At 52.4% G+C, this 22,604-nt stretch overlaps 1 protein-coding gene and 1 pseudogene across 3 annotated transcripts; one reads left to right on the top strand and one right to left on the bottom strand.

Moving 5' to 3' along the window:
- Positions 1-806: 806 nt before the first annotated feature.
- CAPN11 (calpain 11) lies at positions 807-18,924 on the bottom strand. 3 transcript variants are annotated; one of them, XM_019985202.2, is made up of 22 exons: positions 18,796-18,899; positions 13,384-13,634; positions 12,951-13,020; positions 11,724-11,842; positions 10,796-10,929; positions 10,427-10,595; positions 7,237-7,320; positions 7,061-7,146; positions 6,807-6,881; positions 6,519-6,679; positions 6,151-6,320; positions 4,362-4,373; positions 3,858-4,069; positions 3,509-3,548; positions 3,338-3,406; positions 3,194-3,251; positions 3,009-3,073; positions 2,655-2,723; positions 2,010-2,088; positions 1,798-1,914; positions 1,296-1,354; positions 807-1,178 (listed from the first exon to the last, which is right to left on the bottom strand). In XM_019985202.2, exons 1-22 carry the CDS (start codon positions 18,824-18,826, stop codon positions 1,152-1,154), a joined length of 2,157 nt encoding a protein of 718 aa, XP_019840761.2. In that variant the 5' UTR covers positions 18,827-18,899; the 3' UTR covers positions 807-1,151. The 3 variants fall into 3 exon arrangements, 1 of the variants encoding a protein (XP_019840761.2); XR_011563391.1 differs by lacking the exons at positions 807-1,178; positions 1,296-1,354; positions 1,798-1,914; ... (1 more) ...; positions 2,655-2,723; positions 3,009-3,073 and having other exon boundaries at positions 3,212-3,251; positions 3,858-4,373; positions 13,384-13,631; positions 18,796-18,924; XR_011563392.1 differs by lacking the exons at positions 807-1,178; positions 1,296-1,354; positions 1,798-1,914; ... (2 more) ...; positions 3,009-3,073; positions 6,807-6,881 and having other exon boundaries at positions 3,212-3,251; positions 3,858-4,373.
- Positions 13,714-14,062, top strand: LOC109576578 (cysteine-rich protein 1 pseudogene; annotated as a pseudogene).
- Positions 18,925-22,604: the final 3,680 nt, after the last annotated feature.

Genomic DNA, 22,604 nt, shown 5'->3' with positions numbered 1-22,604 from the left:
TTTAAGGCAGGAATGAACTGATTTGTGGCCACAGTCCCCCACTCCTCCCCAGCCACACGTCCCGGAGGCTCGGTGCGTTTCTATGACTGGCTGACTCCCTCTATGACTGGCTGACTCCGGTAGGGCTTTTGAACTCTGAGACAGCAGCAGTGCCACTTATGGAGATTCCAGTCTGAGGGAGGAGATGGGAGGGGAGGCTCAGCGTCCGGCGGCTCAGCTCTCCCCTAGGATGTTGCTCCAGGTACAACGTTGTGATGGGGCATTCCTTGCCTTTAGCATCCCCAGCACTGCCCATAAATGCCAACAGTGCCCTCTAGCTCTGTGACAATATTGCATTTCCAAAATGATGCTAAAGCTGAAACTCCAGTACTTTGGCCACCTCATGCGAAGAGTTGACTCATTGGAAAAGACTCTGATGCTGGGAGGGATTGGGGGCAGGAGAAGCGGACGACAGAGGATGAGATGGCTGGATGGCATCACTGACTCGATGGACGTGAGTCTGGGTGAACTCCGGGAGTTGGTGATGGACCGGGAGGCCTGACATGCTGCGATTCATGGGGTCGCAAAGAGTCGGACACGACTGAGACTGAGCGACTGAACTGAACTGAACTGAAACACTCCCAAGGACAGGGGTGTGGTACCACCCCAACGGAGAGCTCTGGGTTCCTCCTTTTTGGTGCTGAGGATACGACTTACACCCCCGCCAGCCTCTTCCTGACGTAGAAACACAGAGACACAGAAGCCAGTGGCATGTGTTGGTCATTATATTAATGCCCCCCACACCCAGTGAGGGGGAGGAGGGAGGGGCCGTGAAACAGGGGAGCCTGAGCAGAGTGGAAAGCGTGGACCACCTCCCCAGCTGGGGACACTGGGGAAAGTGTAACTTCACCTGTAGTGAAATATACTTGGAGAGGGAGGAAACTGTGGAGTAAATCCAGCCACTGGAAGCCTGGTTGGGGTAAAAGAAAAACATTTTGAGTGGGGAAGGTGGGCCCGGGAGGGTGGGCCCGGAGGCCCGCTGATGGAGTGAGCCTGGCATCCAGGGTCCATTCCATCAGCAGAGGCTGCAGAGCTGAGTGCCACAGGGAGTAGCCCTGTGGGGGCTGGTGGTGGTGCTGGTGGTGGAAGGAAGTCGGGATCCTGCAGTGCCTCTAACCCCACATGGTTATCTGCAGCCACTGTGAGGTGAGAAGAACATCAGAAGATGGGAGAGGTGGGGATGGGGCATGATGTCCATGGAGAGGGAAGGGTTAGCGGAGCCATGGGTGGGGGTGCCTGAGATCCCTTCCACGTACCTGGTTCAGGTCCAGGGAAATCTGGCCAGTGTTCTCAGGGTCCATGGTTAGAAAGTACGCTGTTTCGGGGAGGAGGCAAAGGGAGGATGGTTGGGAGGTAAGTCAGTGGTCACCCATTTTCAACTAGGGCAGAGGTCAGAAAGGGTATCCCTCTCTCCAGCTACATCCCCAGTCCAGTAGGGAGTTAATGATAAGGACTCCTTCCTAAAGCCTTGCTCTGAACCACGGCCAGTTCTGAGTGCTCTCTAGATACTATCTCATTTAACCTCTACCATGGTCCTATGTAGGCAGCACTATTATCTACACTTACAGGCACAGAGAGATACAGTGACTTGGTCAAGGCAACAGAGCCCGCAATGGTGGGGCTGGAATTTGAACCCAGATTGTCTGCGCCCTGTGGAGGGGAGGGTTCTGGAGCAGTGCTTCTCGCGCAGGTATGCGGGAGAAGGCCGGTGGGCCAATGGCCCGGGGTGGGGTGTGGGCAGGTGCCCGGCTGACTCACTGAACATGGCCTTCAGCCTCAGGAAACAGCTGATGAAGCTGTCAAACTCCATGATCAAGCTGTCATTCGCGTACCTGGCCACCAGCACCTGCGTGACCTTGTTGTTCAGCTTGATGCCTGGGAGAGGGAGGGGTGTGGAAGCAGAGAGTCCAGCCCTTTGGCCACTGCCTCCCCCATCCCAGCCCCCAAACCCTGTCCCGCCCCTAGCCCACCTGCTTTCTCAACTGCCAAGCGCATCTCATAGGAATTCAAGGTGCCTGACTGGTCCTGGTCACACTCTCGGAAGATGTCCTGAAGGGACAGGCAGTTGTGGTAGGGCCATGTGCAGGGCACAATGCTTCACAAGGGGTGAAATGCTTCACAACCACCACCCAAGCCCCCAGGAGCCCCCGTGCCCCGTCCCCCGCCGGCCTACACCTGAGCTCCCATATTCCTATCGCCTGGTGACTGCAGAGCTGGCTCCTGGCACCTTGCTCAGGGCTCTCTGCCTGTATCCTTTATGTTAGTTGATACCTAGACTCTGCTGGTTATTGAATTTTATTTTTATTTTCATTTTTTTTTAGCCACATTGCAGGGTAGGGATCTTAGTTTCTTGACCAGGGATCCAATCCACACCCCCCACATTGGAAGAAGTCCCAACCACTGAGACTGTCAGGAAAGTTCCGGGAACATTTTGACTATTTCATGTGGCAGCATGTCAACAACTCTGTCCCAGGGTGTGTTTGTGTGTGTGTGTGTACACGCGCATGTCTAGTCAGGGGCTCCTGTTACAGTTTCATCTTTGTTAGACCTCCTAGTCCTCATTCCTCACAAGGACCTCTCTCACCCCCATAAACTGCCCCCTCAATGCCCTTTACCGTCCATTTCTTGATTTTTCTCCACAGGACCTGAAACTCCCTAAGCCCCAGTTTGCCAGAGCCATCTTTCTGAGAGGAGAGGCAGTCAAGGATATCAGAGGAGAGGGTGGGGAGGACATTCCAGGGGCTAGGAAGCAGAGCGGCTCACTAAGGTGGGGACCAAGGCCAAAGGGCCCTGTAGGTAACTGTGGTGACGGCCAGAAGAACTGGCGTCTTTTGCCACCCCAGAGCCTAATCCCCATCCAGAAGGAGGGCATGGCTGGCCAGAGAGGTGGCCGCCTTGGGGCCAGGCTCAGGGGTAGGGGCTGGGGCAGGATAGCACTGGGCAGGACGGCCCACTGGACGGGAAGATACATCCAAGAGGTTGACCATGCAGCGGCACACGTCCAGGCTGAAGCCCTTGGTTTTGAAGTTTTTGACTGTGAGGGAGGGAGGGGCAGAAAGAAGGGGAGGGGTGGCTGAGTGTTGCTGGGATGGGGAGGAGGGCAGGGGTGATTAAGGGTGATTAAGGGAAGGATTGTAGCGGGCGGAAGACTCACATCTGGAGACCACCTTGTTGAGCAGCTTCTGTAGCTCATACATGCCTATCTCCTTGCCCTAGGAAGGGGGACCGTAAACTCTCCGTCTGGCCCCTTCAGCCCCCAGTCACCTCCTTTCAGCACCCCCAGACCTCTGCCTCTCACCTCTCCACCGGCCACTATGTGAAACAAACGTACGAAGTCCTGGTCTATGTCGGTCTCAGAGATGCTCTCCTGGAGGGAAAGGGGTGGGAGAGGGACACGGTCCAGAGCGTTCCTTCACACCCCAACCCACACATACTGCCCCGAACCCCCAACCCCATGGCCTCCCCTCACCTCTTGGAGAAGCTCAGCATAGTTGGCTTCATCCAGTTCCCTGGGCAGAAGTGGACGAAGGCGTGGAGTTAGCAGGGGTTCAGGGAAACAGGGACTCCAGGGGGAAGGGTGGAGAGGTCATGTGTATCTGAAGCAATAGGGAATGGGTGCCATGGGATTGGGGTTCCAATTCTGACTCTGCTACTACCTTGGACTTCCCTGCCTCGTGCCTCAGTTTCCTTGACTGTAAATTAGGGACAGAGTGTCGGTGGCGGGGGGAGGCTACCGGATGACTGATCCCTGAGCATGACATCCTACAGCTCGGGGTGGGGGGCAGGTGGCCTTGGAGTAGTGAGGTGGGGCCCCTCACCAGGACTCGCTGTGCTTCTCTGTGAAGACCCGCAGCAGGAAGTCGGCGTCCTTGTGCGGCTCGAAGGTGGAGGGGATGATGATGTATTCCCCTGGGGGCAGCTGGAACTGGCTGCTCACCTCCCTCGAGTTGGTGAAAATCTCCGAGAAACCCAGGTCTTGGTACTTGACGAAGAAGTCCTTTTTCAAGTGGACATCCTGGAGGTTCTGAAACTGTATGTGCCCTGCAGGTGGGTCCAGGGTCCTCGGGGAGAGGGCAGGGAGAGAGGGACCCCCACAGTGAGGCCCAGCTGGGCAAGGTTAGGGGGATGCTGTGGCTGGCAGGTAGCTTCCCTCCAGGGAAGGAAGTGGTTTCCTTCCCTGACTCCCACCCAGGGCCCAAGGGGGCTGGAACCCTGACCCAGTGGCCCCCAGACCCTTCACCGAATTCCACCCCTGGCCCATCTGCACGCAGCCGGGAATGGGGTGGGTGTCTGCCGGACGTCAAGCCCCTCATCTTCGGTACCTCCTTTGGGATCTGGGAAGGGAAGAACGAGGAAGGTCAGATCCCCAGGATGGCTAAGGGGCTCAGGTCCATGGAAGTCAGGCTGTGTGTGTTGAGCAGGGGAGGGGCTGCTAATAAGGGCCCTGGGACACCAGTGTGGGGAGGCGCATGGGATCTAAGAGCTGTTAAGTTCCAGCTTTAATAACCTTTCCTTTTGCTTTGGACAGCCAAGTATGGTTTATACCAAGTTTTGCGAAGAGGATATTTTATCACTTCAGGTTAAGGATGGAAAGGAAATCCCCCAGAGGTGGTGAACTAACTCACCCAGTCTCAACGCTGCTAAGCAGTTGGAGAACTGGGGAAAAACACGGGGAGAGCATTTTCCATGGAATGCTCATTTTCCCCAGGAAGTTCATAGAAACCCAGGAATGAGAACGAAGGTGCTCATTAAAAAGTTGCTCTATAAAAGATGCTTTATAAAAAGGTGACTTAAACCAAGATAAATACATTGCTCTCCTGCAGAAATATAGGTTCCTGCAGAACCTTTAATATACTAATGGCCCAGGGGAGCTCTGGGTGGGTGTAGAGAAGGCAGCCTTTCTGGGAGGGGTCGCATTTAACCTTAGAAATGGCTTGGGGTGTGTCTGTTAACCTGAGGGACACACAGCCTAGGAGGAGGGCAGGGCTCAAGTCTGCTTTTGTTCATGCCTGAGCATACAGAAGGTGCTCCATGGATATTGTTGACTATGTAAGTGAAAGGACAAATGGGCGTTTCTAGGATTTTGCAAGGCACAGCTTGGGAAACACTTGTCAGGGGTTTTTCCTGGCCAGACTCCATGTTCTTGGTGGGGTGACTCTGTGGAGGCTTGGGAGCTGTGGGGAAATTTCTGAGTGTGTCGAAACCGGTATGAGTTTGGACATGACCTTGCCTCTGGCTCCCAGTCTCCTTCCTTTTTATTAAGGCGTTACTATTTGAAAGGCCCTTGGAACAATGCCTGGCACAGAGGAAGTGCTCCTTAAATGTTTTTTTTTTTTTTTTTCTTTTCTTTTTTTTTCCTTTTTGTTTACACCTTGTGGCATGCGGGATCTTTGTTCCCAACTGGGAATAGAGCAGATGCCCCCTGCGCTAGACCACTAGGGAAGTCCCTCCTTAAGAGTTTTCAATTTAAAATATTTGGAAAGAAAATTGTCAGCCCTGCCTTAAAAGCTCAACACACCACTCAAGAAAAAGCCAGGGCAAGGGGTTGGGCGGGTAGGGATAAACTGGGAGATTGGGATTGATATACACACAGTACTATAAATACAATAGGTAACTAATAAGGACCTGGCTTCCCCAGGGCCTTATCAGTAAAGAACCTGCCGGTAATGCCGGAAAGGAGGCAGGAGTAACGGGTTGGATTCCTGGGTCAGGGAAGATTCCCTGGAGAAGGAAATGGCAACCCATGCCGGTACTCTTGCCTGGGAAATCACATGGACGGTCCACGGGGTCACTGAAGAGTCAGACACGACTTAGCAACTAAACACCACCACCAATAAGGATCTCCTGTTCAGCACAGGGAACTCTACTCAGTACTATGTAATGACCTATGTGGGAAGAGAGTAGGTATGTGTCTAAATACCACTGATCCACTTTTTTGTACACCTGAAACTAACACAACATTGTGGGGAGCGGAGAAGAAAGAGCGAGCTAGGGGTGTGGAGGTGGTTGAAGGGAGGGTGTCCTAGTCCTGGGGCTGTGGGGTGGGCAGTGGTCCAGGGGGTGAGGCCACTGCGGGAGCAAGAGTGGCCAGGGGACCAGCTGAGCACCCACCGAATAGATGACGAAGCCAATGGTCTCCAGCTGGGCTCCGTGGGGCCTCGTCCGCCTCCAGTTCTTCTGCATCAGGGCCACCAGGCAGGTGCAGACGGCTTCATCGTCCTCTATGTCGTCATCCTTCTCGGGGAGACAGATCTTAAACTGGGGGTTGGTCCAGAATGTGTCTGTGGAGGAAGCAGGTCAGGATGGCCCTGCCCTTCCCAGGGTGGATGGGCTTCCAGGCCACACGCCCGCCTCCTCACAGGGCCCAGTGGCATCTGATGGCCCTTGCCCCGGGCCCCTGAGCCTGGTTGTGCAGTGAGTCAGTGGCCCATCACCCACTCCCTGCCCCAAGTTCCACCCCCCAACCCCACCCAGCCCACCCAGGTAGCTCCGGCAGCCCCCTGCGGTGCTGCCCCTCCGCCAGCTGCCCTCGTAGAAGGTGGTATGCCAACAGCTCTTGTAGTCCCCGGAGAGCGTGTCGGGTATCACGTTGCAGATTTCCAGGAGGGTGAAGTTGCCAAGGAAATCTTGGTAGGACATCCTGTGGTAGGGGGTGCGCAGAGCCATCAGTGGCACACCCACACCCACGGACCCCCCCAGAACCTCCCCGTCCAAAGCTCGGGTGCGATGGGCGGCAGGAGGATGAAGGGGGCGGGCATGGGACTGACCAGAACTCCCCGTCCTCCTTCCTGTGCAGCAGCTGCCTCTGGACATCTGGGGCCACCTCCTCCCACTCCTTGGCGCTGGAGCAGAGACAGGTGGGGGAGCAGAGCTTGTTCCTCCCCCGGGGCTCCCCTCACCCCTGAGCCACTTGAGAGTCCTGGTTAGATGGAGAATCTCTCGGTGGCTTGGCTTTGCTCCGTGGGGGTGGGGTCTGCGGTGTGCTCTGCCCCTACCCCCAGAGTGCTGGCGAGCCACCTACTTGTCACTCCAGGCTCCATTCCACTCAATCCGGCCCCAGGGATTCCGGACTCGGATCAGTGTTTCTGTCCTGCCTTGGTAGGAGACCTGGGTGGGTTGTGGGCAGAGGTCAGGAGCTTAGGGTCAAAGAAGTTCTCCTCGCGCCCCTCTGGGTGGGGTTGCAGGGGTCAGACTCACGTCCTGGAGGCCGGTCACTGAGTAAGCATGTCCTCTCACCAGCATACCCTGTGTCAAGGACTCCAGCTCATGTTCGTGGGTGACCTGCAGAACACAGAGGGCTTGAGAGGAACTCAGGAGCTGGTCAGGAAGACGGGGGTACCTGAAGACAGGTGACAACTCTCTGAACTCCCTGTTTTAAAACTTATTTTTATTGGAGAAGATTTGCTTTACAATAAATGTCGTGTTTGTTTCAGAGGTACAGTGAAGTGAATTGGTTAGACGTGTATATATTATCCCCTCTTTTTAGGACTTTCTTCTTATTTAGATCTGGGTTCACTTTTTTTTTTTTTAATTCAACTTTGCCTTTTCAAATGCTTGCAGACTCACAAGCGATTTTAAGAAATGATACAGAGAGATCCTGTGTACAGGATCTACATCAGTAACATCTTCCAAAACTATAGCTCAGGGACTTCCCTGATGGTCTGGTGGTTAAAAACCCGCCTTCCACTGCCCGGGACCAGGGTTCAAACCCTGGTTGTGGAACTGAGACCCCACATACTGTGGGGCAACTAAGCCCCCACACCACAATGAAGACCCAGTGCTGTCCAAATAAAAATAAGTAATTAGTTTTTAAAAACTGCTAAAAAAAAAAAAAAAAGCTATAGCATGATATCAAGGTTTTTTGTTCTGTTTTATTTTTTTAGCTATGCCATACAGCATACAGGATCTTAGTTCCCCAGCAGGGATTGAACCTGTGTCCCCTGCAGTGGAAGCGTGGAAGTCCCTATAGCACAGTATAAAAACCAAAATGAATATGTTGACACAGTCTGTTGATCTAATGCAGCTGCCTCCACTTTTACTAGTATTCACTTGTGTATGCTTTATGCATTGTTATTATATGTATAGTGTTCTGTATCTACCACCATCATCACAATATGGAACATTTCCATCACTGCTAACATCCCATTGTTGCCCTGTTATAGCCAACAATCACCTCTTATGACTGTCTTCCCTAAACTCTGACAACTCCTAATCTGTTCTCCATTTTTCAAGAATTTGGTCATTTCAAGACCTTCCCTAAGTGGCTCGGTGGTAAAGAATCCATCTGCCAATGCAGGAGACACGGTCCCATCCCCGTTCTGGGAAGATCCCAAATGCCTTGGGGGAACTAAACCCGCAGCCACAACTCTGAAGCCTGTGCTCTAGAGCTGCAGCTACTGAAGCCTGGGAGCCCTGTCTACAACAAGGAAAAGCCGCAGTGAGGACTAGTGAGTAGCCCCTGCTTGCTGCAACTAGAGAGTAACTTGCCCAGCAATGGAGACCCAGCACAGCCAAAAAAAAAAAATAGATTAAAAAAAATAATTTTGTCATTTCAACACTGTCATATAAGCAATCGTACAGTATGGAACCTTTGGGGATTGGCTTTTTTCATTCAGCAGAATTTCCTTGAGACTCATCCAAGTTATTGTGTGTGTCAACAGTTCATGTCTTTTTATTGCTGAGTAGCATGGAGAAGGCAATGGCACCCCACTCCAGTACTCTTACCTGGAAAATCCCATGGATGGAGGAGCCTGGTAGGCTGCAGTCCATGGGGTCGCTAAGAGTTGGACACGACTGAGAGACTTCATTTTCACTTTCATGCATTGGAGAAGGAAATGGCAACCCACTCCAGTGTTCTTGCCTGGAGAATCCCAGGGATGGGGGAGCCTGGTGGGCTGCTGTCTATGGGGTCGCACAGAGTCGGACACAACTGAAGTGACTTAGCAGCAGCATCCCCTAAATGCGTTCATTGCAGTCTGTTCAACTGTTCACCCTTTGAAAGACATCTAAGTCGTTTCCAGGTTCTGGTTATTACAAATAGACCTGCTTTAAACATTTGGGCACAGGCTTTTGTGTGGATCTAAGTTTTCATTTTTCCTGTGGTCATGTATGGATGTGAGAGTTGGACTGTAAAGAAGGCTGAGCACCGAAGAATTGATGCTTTGGAACTGTGATGTTGGAGAAGACTCTTGAGAGTCCCTTGGACTGCAAGCAGATCCAACCAGTCCATTCTAAAGGAGATCAGCCCTGGGATTTCTTTGGAAGGAATGATGCTAAAGCTGAAACTCCAGTACTTTGGGCACCTCGTGCGAAGAGTTGACTCATTGGAGAAGACTCTGATGCTGGGAGGGATTGGGGGCAAAAGGAGAAGGGGACGACAGAGGATGAGATGGTTGGATGGCATCACTGACTCGATGGACGTTGAGTCTGAGTGAACTCTGGGAGTTGGTGATGGACTGGGAGGCCTGACATGCTGCGATTCATGGGGTCGCAAAGAGTGGGACACGACTGAGAGACTGAACTGACTGACCTAAGTTTTCATTTCTCTGGGATAAATGCCCAAGAATGCAACTGCTGGGTCTTACAGTGACACTCTTGTGCTCAGTCACTCAGTCATGTCTGACTCTTTGTGACACTTTGGACTGTAGCCTGCCAGGCTCCTCTGTCCATGGGGTTTTCCCGGCAAGGATACTGGAATGGGCTGTCATTTCCCCCTCCAGGGATCTTCCCCACCCAGGGATTGAACTGAGTCTTTTGCGTCTCTTGCCTTGCAGGCAGATTCTTTATGGCTGAGCCATCAGGGAAGCCTCACAGTGGCACTCTGGGTTTATTTATTTGAACAAATAGTGTTGGGAATCTATTGTATGCCAAGCACCACCTGAAGTCCCAGGATCAGCAGTCAAAGAGACAAATAAGGTCACTGCCTTCATGGAAGGGATTCCCTGGTGGCTCAGATGGGAAAGAATTTCCCTGCAGGGCAGAAGACCTGGGTTTGATCCCCCACTCCAGTATCCACTCCAGTGTTCGTGTCTGGGAAATCCCATGGACAGAGGAGCCTGGCGGGCTACAGTGCATGGGGTCGCAAAGAGTTGGACATGCCTTCGTGGAATATGGAAACTGTCTGGAGAAGTTTGGTCATGAATATACACATTAACAAGTATGACAGTTTCTGACTGTGATAAATGTTGGGGAAAAAAAATCAAAACAAAGTGGAGAGGAAAACAGGAGTAGGAACAGCTAAGGCAGGGAAGACAAGCCTGAGGGAGGGGCACTGGAGTGGAAATGTGAATGAGAAGGGGCTAGTTATGCAGGTATCTGGAGAAAGAACTTTCTAGGTGAAAGCAACACCAGGTGCAAATGCCCCGAAGCGAGACCAAGCGTGGTTTACCTCGATGGAGCAGCCCATGAGGGAAGATCGCTCCACGGCCTTCCTAAGAATCCTCTGCAGGTTCCTAGGGGGATTCTGGAGTTGGAAGCTCTGCGTCACGCCCCCTGTGAAGTCCTCAAAGCCCTCCACCGTGTTGCCCCCCGACAGAGCTTCATACGATCCGTTCAGCCTGCAGGCACAGATAAGGCACTGTCTGGGCTCTGTCTGGGAGGCGGCTGGTTGTAAGCTTGGACCTCAGACGGGGCGGGGAGGGAAGTGAGGGATGCCCCGCGGTCCCCCTGCCTCTTCCCCTGATTCCAGATGCTTCCGTCACTGCCAACGGTCAGGGCAGGCTTGGAGGCCAGGCCAGTCCCTTGGCTAGGTACTCACTTGGCATATGCCTTCTCCAGCAGGGCGCTCCAGAACTCAGTGCGCTCCGCTGAGTGCACAAACACCAGCTTGCCATTCTTTGTGGGCAGCCGGTCATCCACCACAACGTCCATCCACTCCCCAAACTGCCAGATCTGGGGGTAGCAAGGTGGGTGTCAGCGGGGTGTGGGCGTCTGTCTGCCCCAGGCCCCCTTCCAAATGTGAGCGCGCGTGCGCGCGCACACACACACACACACACACACACACACACATTCCCCTCTCCTTGCAGGAGGACTGCTACCCAAGTGCCCCCTGGTGGCCAATTCAATGACACACCAGTGACAGAGAGCCCACCCACCTCCAGAAAAGCTTGAAAGATCTGACAGGCCCTCCAGCCTCTAGTCAGGTTCTGCCGTGGTCTAGATCCACCCGCCTTTGGACCTTGGCTGGTCTTTTATTTCTGAGGTCTTGTGATTCAGAAAAACTCTCGTGACTTTCAGAAATATTTTTATGACCCGAGGAATTTGTCCACATGTTGCATAATTTAAAGAGCAGATTACAAAAATTATGCGAAACTCCCATGTCATAGATGTTGACAAACACACGCATACACATGCATATATTGATACATATATGTGTGTTTCTACTGAGAGAAGGAAAGACACGACACAGCGAGAAGCAGGAGAAAGAGATAGAGGAGAATCACAAACCAATACAACTATTTTCTTTTGGGGCTTTAAAAGCTTAGCTTACACAATTTCTTTAGTGAGAGGATATTTCTCTAATAATTAGGCAAAAATCTACCCTAATAGATATCATTTTTTTTTTCCAAAAGGAAAGGGGAAAGGTAAGCTTCAAAGCATGTACTAATTGTCTCTCACACAGCCTCCACACACACATGCACACGCCTCAAACACAAATCAACTCTGGCTTTCAAACTGTCCTTCACCTGAAAATGGAAGATGCCAGCATAGTTCTTCTTGAAGCTCTGCCCCTTGGGCACCACACGGGACAGCAGTTTGGGGTACGCAGTGAGAGAGCCAATGGCAGCCAGCAGCCAGCAGTCTCCTGGAAAGACAGCAGGACTGCGCATTCCCCTGTGTGTGCCCCAGAGTCCAAGCCGAGGATGGGAACCGGTGGTGAGAGCCCACGTGAGAGCAGCTCTCCTTCACCTAATACCTTAGACTGAGGAAGTCGGAGTACCTGCAGGGACTTTAAAATGTGTCCACAAGTCCTTCTACAACCCTCCCCGCAAGAGCAGAAGGCTGGTTCCCCTTTCCTTCCATGGGATTTGGATTGCATGCATGCATGCTTTTTTTTTTTTTTTCCTGGCCGAGTGGCACGTGAGATCTTAGTTTCTGGACCAGGGATCGAACCCATGCCCCTCTACAGGAGAATCACAGAGTCTTAACCACTGGACCACCAGGGAAGTCCCTGCAGGTTCGTTTGCTTTTAACAGCAGAACCTGGGGAGGTCACCGCCTGTTTCTCCTGAGACCAGCTGGTGAAGTCAGTCTAACCTCCTCCTTGTTCTGTCTCAGGCCACTCACTCTGGGGGATGCCAGCTACCATATGGGGACGCTCGAGTGTCCTACAGAGAAGCTACATGGCAAGGACCCGAGGCCTTCTGCCACATGAGCGTGCCATCTTGGAAGGGGACCCTCCAGCTCCCGTGAAACCTCGTAAGAGACCCTGAGCCAGACCCACCCAGCTCTATTGCTTCCTAATTCCTGCCCCGGAGAAACTGTGAGATGATAGATGTTTGTTGTTGCTTTAAGTCACTGAGTCTTGGAGCAATTAATAACTAATATGTTGCTGTTCAGTTGCTAAGTCATGTTGGACTCTGTGACCCCATGGTCTGTAGCCTACCAGGCTCCTCTGTCCATGGGATTTCCCAGGCAATAAAACTGGAGTGGGTTGCCATTTCCTTCTCCAGGGGATTTTTCCCAACCTGGGATTGAACTTGGGTCTTCTGCAGGCAGGTTCTTTACTGCTGAGCCACCTGGAAAGCCCGATAACTAATATAGCACCCTGCTTATTCCCAGACCCAGATGGCAGCAGGTAGGGGTGGCATCTGGCTTAGGGGAGAAGCAGGGAAACAGAAGAGCTGTCTGAGCCTTGGGGTCCCAGTTCCCCAGCCCAAGAAGACACCCCAGGCTTTCCCGTTCCCCACTCACCGAGCACGCCCTGGCAGATGTCGGTTGGGCTGACCCCATTCACGATGAATTGAGGATTGCTTGTGATTTGCTGCAGAGAAGGGAGAAAGGTTTCAGAGAGCCCAAGCCATCCCCTCTTAACCTCCCTCCTACCTCCTCGGGGAATACTGCCTGCCTCTTGGATTCTAGGGGAAACGTGGATGGGGGAGATGGGGCGGAGGGGGGCAGCTGGCATAGGTGTAAGCTGTGACAGCAAAAGTCAGTGAGTGACCTTCCCAGGGTCATCCGAGAGATTTTACTTAAGCACTTTCAGAACTGTCCTTAACCCGAATGGAGGTGGAATCCAGGGCAGAGCCAAGAGAGGGCGGTGAGGGATTGGAAATCATGCAAGGGACTGCGGCATCACTACATGTCCCATCCCCCAGGAGTCCACGCCTCCCCTCCCGGTGCCCACACTGGGCCGCTGCCAGCTGATGTTCTGCACGTGTTTGGAGTTGGGTGCCAGTTCCTTGAAGCCTAGTGAAGTGGGTTCTGCAGGGAAAAAGGGGTCCTCGAACAGCTCTCCCCTCCGTAGGCAGAGTGCTCGCAGTTCCTCAAAGCTCTGGTTGTTGTAGTTCTGGGCGTTGTGGTGCTGGCCCATGCCCTTGGCCTTGAGTCGGTTCTGGCTTATGCGGGCCGCAATCCCTCTGTCAAAAACGGTCTCTGCTTAACAATCAAAGGACAAATAACCCATTAAAAATGGACAAAGGAGTCCAGTGCTCCCATCTGCTCCTGCCCAGTTGCCTGCCGCGGATCCGGCGCCACCGTGCCCAGGTGCCCTGTGCGCAACAAGGAGGTGTACTTTGCTGAACGGGTGACATCCCTGGGGAAGGACTGGCACTGGCCTTGCCTGAAGCGTGAGAGATGTGGGAAGATGCTACCTCGGGGCGGGGATCAGGTGGAGCATGAAGGCAGGCCCTGCTACGCGGCCATGCTCAGACCCAAAGGTTTTGGGCATGGTGGAGCCGAGGGCCACACTTTCAAGTAAACCCAGGTTTTGGAGACCCCTCTCTCCAGCTGCCTGCCAGGCCGCTGCCCTCCAGACCGACAGCAAGCCTTCCCCACAGGTACTGGGCTTCCCTGTAGACCCCCATGCCCTCAATAAACCTTGGGAGAAAAAAAAATGGACAAAGGATCTGAATCGGAGTCTCTCTGAAGAAGATATACAAATGACCAATAATCACATGAAAAATGCTCGGTATCATTCACCAGACAAATGCAAGTCAAGGTCAGTTCACACCCACTGAAAGTTAAGTGTTAGTCACTCAGTCATGTCTGACTCTTTGCAACCCCATGGACTATAACCTGCCAGGCTCCTCTGTCCATGGAATTCTATAGGCAAAAATACTGGAGTGGGTTCCCATTCCCTTCTCCAGGGGATTTTTCCGACCCTGGGATCGAACCCGGGTTTCCCACATTGCAGGCGGATTCTTTACCATCTCAGCTATCAGGGAAGCCTGCTAGGACAGCTCTCATCCAAAAGATTGGTAACGAGACGTGTTGGTGAGGATGCTAGGAGAGCTCTCTTCCAAAAGATTGGTAACGAGACGTGTTGGTGAGGATGTGGGGGAATTGGCCTTCTCAGACTCTCCTGGGGGGGATGTGAAAGGGTGCAGCCACTTCGGAAAATAGTCTGGCAGCTCCTCAGTTAAACGCAGAATTACCACATGATCCAGAAATTTCGCCTCTAGGTATATATACCCAAGAGAGATGAAAGTATGTTAATACGTCCAGGACTTCCCTGGTGGTCCGGTGGTTGAGAATCACCTGCCAACGCAGAGGACACGAGTTCAATCCCTGGTTCTGGAAGACTCCACATTAGTCGGGGCAACTAAGCCTGTGCCGCACGGCTAGCGAGCCTGCGCTCCGCAACGAGAGAATCCACTGCGGTGAGAAGCCTGTGCGCTGAAACTAGAGACCTGCCCCACTCATCACAACTGGGGAAAGCCTGCGTGCAGCAACACTCAGCGCAGCCAAAAATAAATAAGTAAATAAAATTTAAAAACATCTGTCCATACAAAAACCTGTACACAAATGTTAATAGAAGCAGGATTAGTCACAATAGCCGAAACGTGAGGGGAAAAACCCAAATGTCCATCAGCTGATGAATGGACAAGCAAAATGAGGAATACATGGACAATGAAAAGAAATGAAGCACTGAGATGAACCTTAAAAACACTTGGCTAAGTGAAGAGAGCGGTCACAAAGGACTACATATGATATGATTCCAATTATGCAAAGTGCTCCAAATGGGCCAATTCATATAGAGACAGGAAATATAATCATGGTTGCCTGGGGCTTAGGGGGTTGCGGGGTTGGAAATTGATGGCTACAGGGTATGGGATTTCTTTAGGGGGAGAATGAGAAGGTTCTGAAATTGATTGTGGCGATGGTTGCAAAACTCTGTGAATGTACTGAAAGCCACCAACTCCTACACTTTAAATGGGTGAATTATACGGTGTGTGAATCACAGTTCAGTAGAGCTGTTTTTTTTTTTTTTTTTAAATGATCTCTAGACCGTGCAAACAGACACTGCCTTTTGGGGAGAGGGGAAATAATGGAGAGTCAAGGGTAGGAGGGCAGAAGGAAAGGAGCGTCTCAGGGGCGAGAGTCAGTTAGGGAATGGCCCCACGGCTGAGTCTCTGAGAGGAAAAGTCAGGCCAGCTGACAGACCCTGGGTCAGCAGCAGTGGGGGGACCCAGGATCCGTCCTCCTGCACTGGGACTGCAGGCTCTTACCCGCTTCCTGAGGCTTCCCTAACTGTGGACTGACTCCCTTCTGCCACCAACAGTGAACCCCAGGGCAGAGCATGGAGGAGGGGCAAGAGGAGCTGAGACCACAGCGCGAGACCCACTCTGAATCTGCAGTCCTACCCCCCGCCCCCTGGGCGCCCAGGGACGGTCCCCCCATCTCCCCATATTCTCAGTTGTTTCTGAAATAAGGAAGCACTTAGCGGGGAGGCTGGAAGGATGTGGTCTAAGTTAAACAGAGCCCAGTGGGGCCTGGGGTGAGGGAGGAACCCAGAGTGAGGAAAAGAAGGGGCAGCTGCAGAGAGGGGTGGGGGTCCTGGGCTGTCTAGAGGGGAGACCGGATTGGGCCCCGGAAGGGCTGCTGTGCTCCTCAGAGGCAGGAGCCGGGGGCTCAGCTGTGCTTCCTCCCTCGAGCTGGTCAAGAAGAGTTAGAGCAGCTGAGCTGACGGGCCTGAGCGCCTGCTCTGCAGGACACACCAGGCCCAAGAGAGGGCTGTGCATTACCCACAGTTACCAGAACAGGAAGCCGCAGCGCCAAGGTTGGGGGTTGGTGCAAGGTCACAGAGTCAGGGTTGAGGTGGATTCAGTCTGACCGCAGAGACCAGGCTAGGCTCGTGACCTTTGCACCACACTGCCCTGGAGGGAGGCATGTATCCCCGGCCGGAAGGCCTGGGGACCCAGCACCACCTCCCCATCCTCGTCAACTACGGAGGTCACAGGCCATTTGTGGCTGAACTTACCTGATGCCCCCTAACTCACCACCCCAAGCAAGCAAACCCATTCTTCAGTCCCTCATCAGTGTCTCCTGGGACTTCCCTGGGTCCAGGAATGACCCCTGTTCTCTCCACTTATTAGCCTGACAAACCCACCCAGGCTGCCCCCGACCAGCCCAGCACCTTGGAGCACAGGCTGCCTCGGTGCCTCTGCTTGGAATCATTCCTGCCCCCATGCTCACATCTGTCCACTGGGAAAAGTCCTGGCTCAATGCCACCCACTCAGTGAGGCCACCCCCAGACAGGCCTGTGCAAAGTTGGGATTGCCCTGGTGTCCGACACCGAGGCTGGGGGGTTTCCGGTTGGGGAAAACCAGAGTGGGGGACAGGGGAGAGAGTAGGTGGGTGGGGTGAGAATCTGGGACTTATCCCTTCACCCCTTTCCCCTCCAGCCCTTTCTCTTCCAACCTAAGCCCTCTGGGCTTCTCTTAGGGATGATCGGGAAGCTCCCTCTCCCTCCCTCTGACTAGGGGAAAGCGAAGAAAGGGGTGTGTGTGTGTGTGTGTGCGCATCTGTGGAGTATTGTGTGTGTGTGTGGAAAATGTACGTTTGTGTTTACGCGGTGTGTCTGTGTACGTGGAGCATGCGTGTATCTGTGGAGTACATGTGTGTGTGTGTGTGTGTGTGTCTCCATGGAGAATGTATGTGTGTATGTCTATGTTGAGTGTGTGTGTGTCTATGCAGTGTCTGTATTTCTGTGTTGTGTGTGTGTCTCTGTGTGTAAAGAGTCATGTGTGTATCTGTGGAGTATATGTGTAGGAGGAGGATGTGTTTTTTCTTTTGCCCAGAGATGAAGAGTGTCCTGAGAGGAAGGACGAACCCAGAATTCGAGCTCGTTTCACCGCCAGGCCGGTCCTCACCGTGTTGCTGTCGCTGGCAGGAGAGGCTGTCCCTGACTTGGGTGGGTGGAACCCAGGGCCCCCAGAGAAGGTAACTCAGCTCTTCTCCCCGGGGGCGCTGTCAGGAGATGCTTCGGCTGCCTTAACTGGGGAGCAGGGGCAGGGGCTGCTGGCGTCCAGTGGGTAAAGGCCAGGGATGCTGCCACATGCCACGGTGCACAGGACAGGTCTTACGACAAAACATTATCCTGTCCCCAAACGTCAGGAGGGTGGAGGGTGAGAAAGCTGGGTTAAGTGAGAGGCCTAAAGCCCCACGTAGTGAGGGAAGCCTCTGCGCCCTTCCTCCAATGGGGCTGCCCCCAAAGTGGTGGCAAGTGGGTGCCCCAAAGTGGATGTGCTGAGCTTTTGGGATGGGGGGGTTCTGGGAGGACCACAGAAGGTGCTGGTGTCCCAGAAAACTGGAGAACATCAGAGAAGAACAAGGTGAAGAATCTCCTTAATCTCCCTGGAGCCTTCCCTCCGGCTCATCACCTAGCTGGGAGGTCATCGCTCATTGTCCTGGTCTGCGTTCCTGACGCAGCAGCTGGGCTGGCAGGGAGGATTCACACACACACGCGCACACACACACACGCACGCGCGCGCGCACACACACACACACACACACACACACACTCCACCACAGTTATCCCCCAAATGTCTCAGGCCCAGGCATGGGCAAGCTCAGACAGACAGACAGACGAGGCTGGCTGGGGGAAGGCGAGGCAGATGGCCAGAGCAATATGTGAAAGCAAGGCATGAAGAGATAGGATTATTTTTGTCCTGGGTGCTTGTCTTGTTTCTCCCATCAGTCTGGGGACTTGTAGATTTAGGAGCTAGGTCATGTCCAGGCTCCTCTGACCTTCACTATCTCCCCGAGTTTGCTCAGATTCATGTCCATTGAGTCAGTGATGCTGTCTAACCATCTTATCCTTTGCGAGCCCCTTCTCCCTTTGCCTTCAATTTTGGGATGGGACCCCGATGTTGGGAAAGACTGAAGATTTAGGGACACCACCTTAATTCTCAGAGCAGAGAGTAAATTAAGTAAATGAAGATGTCTAGACTGGGCTTGGCCTACACTTTCCAAGAAGCCTGGAGACTGGGTCTAGGGTGCCTTTTATTTCCCTAATGGCCACAGCCAAGGGGGCTCTCCTCACACAAGCCCGTTCCCCAGGCAGCTATGACAGCAGTGTGGCTGGTCCCTCTCTTCTCCCCAACTCGGCGGAGACAAGGAAGTTGTTCTCCTGAGGGTCTGACCATCCGTGGCCTGTTCTTTCCCAGACTGGCTGAGGAAGAGGCCCAACTCCTGAGCCTCGGGAGCATCCAGTCTGATGGAGTAGTCACCCCCAAGGACACACAGCCCCTTCCTGGGGCAGGGGAGGCCCTCGTCTGCCAGGTACACGAGTGGGACAAACCCCATCAGCGCCTACCTGGAGAGTACAGCATGCTGGTAGCTTGCATGGCGCTTGACAGTTGAAGGTTCTGGGGGTGGGGGGTTTGTAGAGGACCCCTCCCCCGCAGAACTCTCCCAGAATCCCCTGGGATTCCTAAGTCAGTGGCACATTTTTAACAGCTGCCTCCTTCCCACTTGTCCCCCACAGGCTGGTGCTGGTACTAATGGCCCCTTTCTATCTGCCTGGTCCCCACCGACCAGTCCAAGGGCCATCTCCCTGCGGGGACAGGAGACCCAGCACTCCCACCCTGGGCGCCACCACCAGGCTGGCTGTCCTCACTGCGTCATCTCAGGATAAGTCTGAGTTCCTCTTTTTCCGTCCAAGACTGCCAGGTAGGGGCTGTCCCTGACACCCCAACCGGATGTCTTTTATCTTGAAAGCCTCCTTGATTTCAGAAGCCACTGACATGGCATTCACCCTGTGCATCTGACTTCACGTGGCCTTCACTGTGCCTCTCTCCTGTTCTTATAAAGACACCAGTTGTACTGAATTAGGGACCCATCCTTTTCCAGCACGACCCCATCTTATCTAATTGTTTCTGCAATGACCCTATTTCCACATAAAGCCATATACTGAGGTATTGGGGATTAGGACTTCCATATATCTTTTGGGGGGATGACATTCAATCTGTAACATTCTTCTTGGCATGGTTAGGCCACTGGCATGCCTCTGAGCAGGCGACGGGGTGTTCCTGGCTTAACTCCATGACCCCTGGGGAAAGAGTCTGGTACCACGTCAGTCATTTTGGCCTATTTTGGGGTCCTTGACTAATTACTCTCCTTTCCATGTCAGTTTTCTCAGCTGAACTGTAAAAAGTTTGAATGAAGCAAGATATCCTGTCTTTAAGCTCCCATAGCATCCTAAGGTTTTTTTCATCCTGCCTTAGCTCCACTGTGTCCAGGTTGTGTTAGCTGGGGCAAGGGACATCCTGGCCATGGGCCTCACGCTTCTCGTCTATCAATTGGAATAGGGCTCCTCTGAGGACTCAATGACAGGTCCATCTCATTTCACTGAAGTTTGAAGATATTACATTTTTTACAAATTGAAAATTTGTGGCAACCTTGCTTTGGTCAAGCAAGTCTACCAGGGCCATTTTTCCAACAGCATTTACTCCTTCGGTGACTCTGTCATATTTTGGTATTTTGAACTTTCCACTAGCAAAAACATTACGACTTGTTGAAGGCTCACATGATGCCTAACATTTTTTAGCAAAAAAGTATTTTTAAATTAAGGTATGTAGATTTATTATTTTTTTTTTAGAAATAGTGCTATTGCACACTTAATAGACTACAATGTAAACGTAAGTTTTCTGTGCACTCAGTTCAGTCGCTCAGTCATGGCCGACTCTTTGCGACCCCCTGGACTGCAGCACGCCAGGCTTCCCTGTGCATCATCAACTCCTGGACCTTGCTCAAACTCAAGTCCATTGAGTCGGTGATGCCATCCAACCATCTCATCCTCTGTCATCCCCTTCTCCTCCTACCTTCGATCCTTCCCAGCATCACGGTCTTTTCCAATGAGTCAGTTCTTCACATCAGGTGGCCAAAGTATTGGAGTTTCAGCTTCAGCATCAGTCCTTCCAATGAATATTCAAGCCTTATTTCCTTTAGGATTGACTGATCTCCTTGCAGTCCAAGGGACTCTGAAGAGTCTTATCCAACACCACAGTTCAAAAGCATCAGTTCTTTGGAGCTCAGCTTTCTTGTTGGTCCAGCTCTCACATCTGTACATGACAACTGGAAAAATCATAGCTTTGACTAGATGGACCTTTGTTGGCAAAGTAATGTCTGCTTTTTAATATGCTGTCTAGATTGGTCATAGCTTTTCTTCCAAGGAGCAAGTGTCTTAATTTCATGGCTGCAGTGATTTTGGAGCCCAAGAAAAGAAAGTCTGTCACTGTTTTTGTTGTTTCCCCATCTATTTGCCATGAAGTGATGGGACTGGATGCCATGATCTCAGTTTTTTGAATGTTGAGTTTTAAGCCAGCTTTTTCACTCTCCTCTTTCACTTTCATCAAGAGGCTCTTCAGTTCCTCTTCGCTTTCTGGCACAAGGGTGGTGTCATCTGTGTATCTGAGGTTATTGATATTTCTCACGGCAATCTTGATTCCAGCTTGGGCTTCATCCAGCCCTGGAATTTCTCATGATGCACTCTGCATATAAGTTAAATAAGCAGGGTGACAATATATAGCCTGTGCACTGGGAACCCAAATTTGTGACTTGATTTACTGTGATATTTGCTTTATTGTGGTGGCCTGGAACGGAACCCAGTTATCTCTGCGGTCACTCATAGAAAGTGCTAGAACAGTGCTAGACCTAGTGAGTGCTCCCATCTCTGTCTTGTCCTCTGGGTTGTGGATGCCCAGGAGGCAGCCTTGCCCTTCACTGTCACCGGTGCATAGTAGGTCCTCAGGATGGTGTGATGGAAGAATCAAGGGTGAGACGCCCTTTGCAGCCTCAGGGGACCACTGGAAACTGTGCCCCTGCTGGAAACTCAGCCAATTTCTGCTCATCCAGCAGCTGGCTGGTTGGTTTCCCCAAACCCTTGGCCCAGCAGCAGCTCCAGCCTCAGGACTTTGGGATACCCCTGGGGTATACATTTCCCAGGTTTGCAGGTCTGACAATCAGGACACACAGGGAGTCTTTATCAGGCTTTCCACTGTCTGCTGTCCTCGTTGTTGGCCATTTCTTGGTGACAGTCTGCAGGTCCTTGGGGTACTCATTTCTTCCTCCTTCTCCGCCTCCTCTGAGGTCTCCTCTCCCCTCTGGGAGTTCTTTGACTTGCTTTCTTGCTTTCTGGGTCCTGCTGGTGGGCAGTGGGTGGCAGGTGTGTAGGAGGATGCTTCAGGGCCTTTGGGGTCACCTGGTCATGCTCCCTGAGTTTACTGATGAGGAAACAGATTCAAAGAGGAGAGGCAGGTCCCCTGGGGACACACAGCGAGTGAGTGACAGAACCAGGACTGGAGTCCAGGTCCTCTGGCTCCTGTTGTATACGCTGTGCCCACTGTGGGCCTCTGGAGGGGGTGTGGAGCAGAATGCTCATGGGAACTTTGCTAGAGAAGGTGAATTTGAGTTGGATCTCAAATTCACCTCTAAGGTGAATGAATGAATGATTCACCCTCTAAGGAGGATGGATCAGCTTTGAACTGGAGGGTCTGTTGGGGGCATTACTGGGGAAGGGACGGATGGGCTGGGGCCCAGTTCACTGAGATGCTCAGGAGAACATTTCCAAGATCTCTCCCAGGCTGGTATCCTTGGGCAAACCCCACACCCTCTCTGCGCCTGCGTCCTTCCCTATAAAACAAGGAAAACCACACCTGCTTTGTAGGTCCTATTAATGAGCATAGTATTAATTACAGTTGACATTTATGGGGTGTTTACCTTGTGCCAGGCACTGGGCCAAGTGGGCACCTGACATATATTATCTCATACAACTCTCACAGCAAACCCACGGCTGACCTCACAGCAAGCTCTGAATAAATACTTTAAGAAGCATAGAACTCAGTTTAATTTCAGGCACATTAACCACCACTTGGTAAATGGCATCAACAATGACAAGTAAGAATGACAGTATCTGGTCCCTTCCCGTGGCCCTATTTTCTTACTTTTCCTCCACCAGAGCAGCCCGCTAAGAATCTCTGTTTGAAAGCAGCTGTCCTGGAATCTTCCTCCTCCAGGAAGACTTCCTGGACCAGCGTGGAATCTGTGGCTCTCCCTGGCCTTTCTCCCCTGAATTTCTGTCCTATTTGTGTGGGTCTTGGTGATTCAGAGTGTGGGCCTGGGTCC

This window comes from Bos indicus, chromosome 23, assembly GCF_029378745.1.
Source record: "Bos indicus isolate NIAB-ARS_2022 breed Sahiwal x Tharparkar chromosome 23, NIAB-ARS_B.indTharparkar_mat_pri_1.0, whole genome shotgun sequence".
In the NCBI taxonomy this organism is placed as follows: Eukaryota; Metazoa; Chordata; class Mammalia; order Artiodactyla; family Bovidae; genus Bos; species Bos indicus.
Note: the sequence above shows the minus strand (reverse complement) of the source record. Positions and strands in the feature narration are given on the sequence as shown.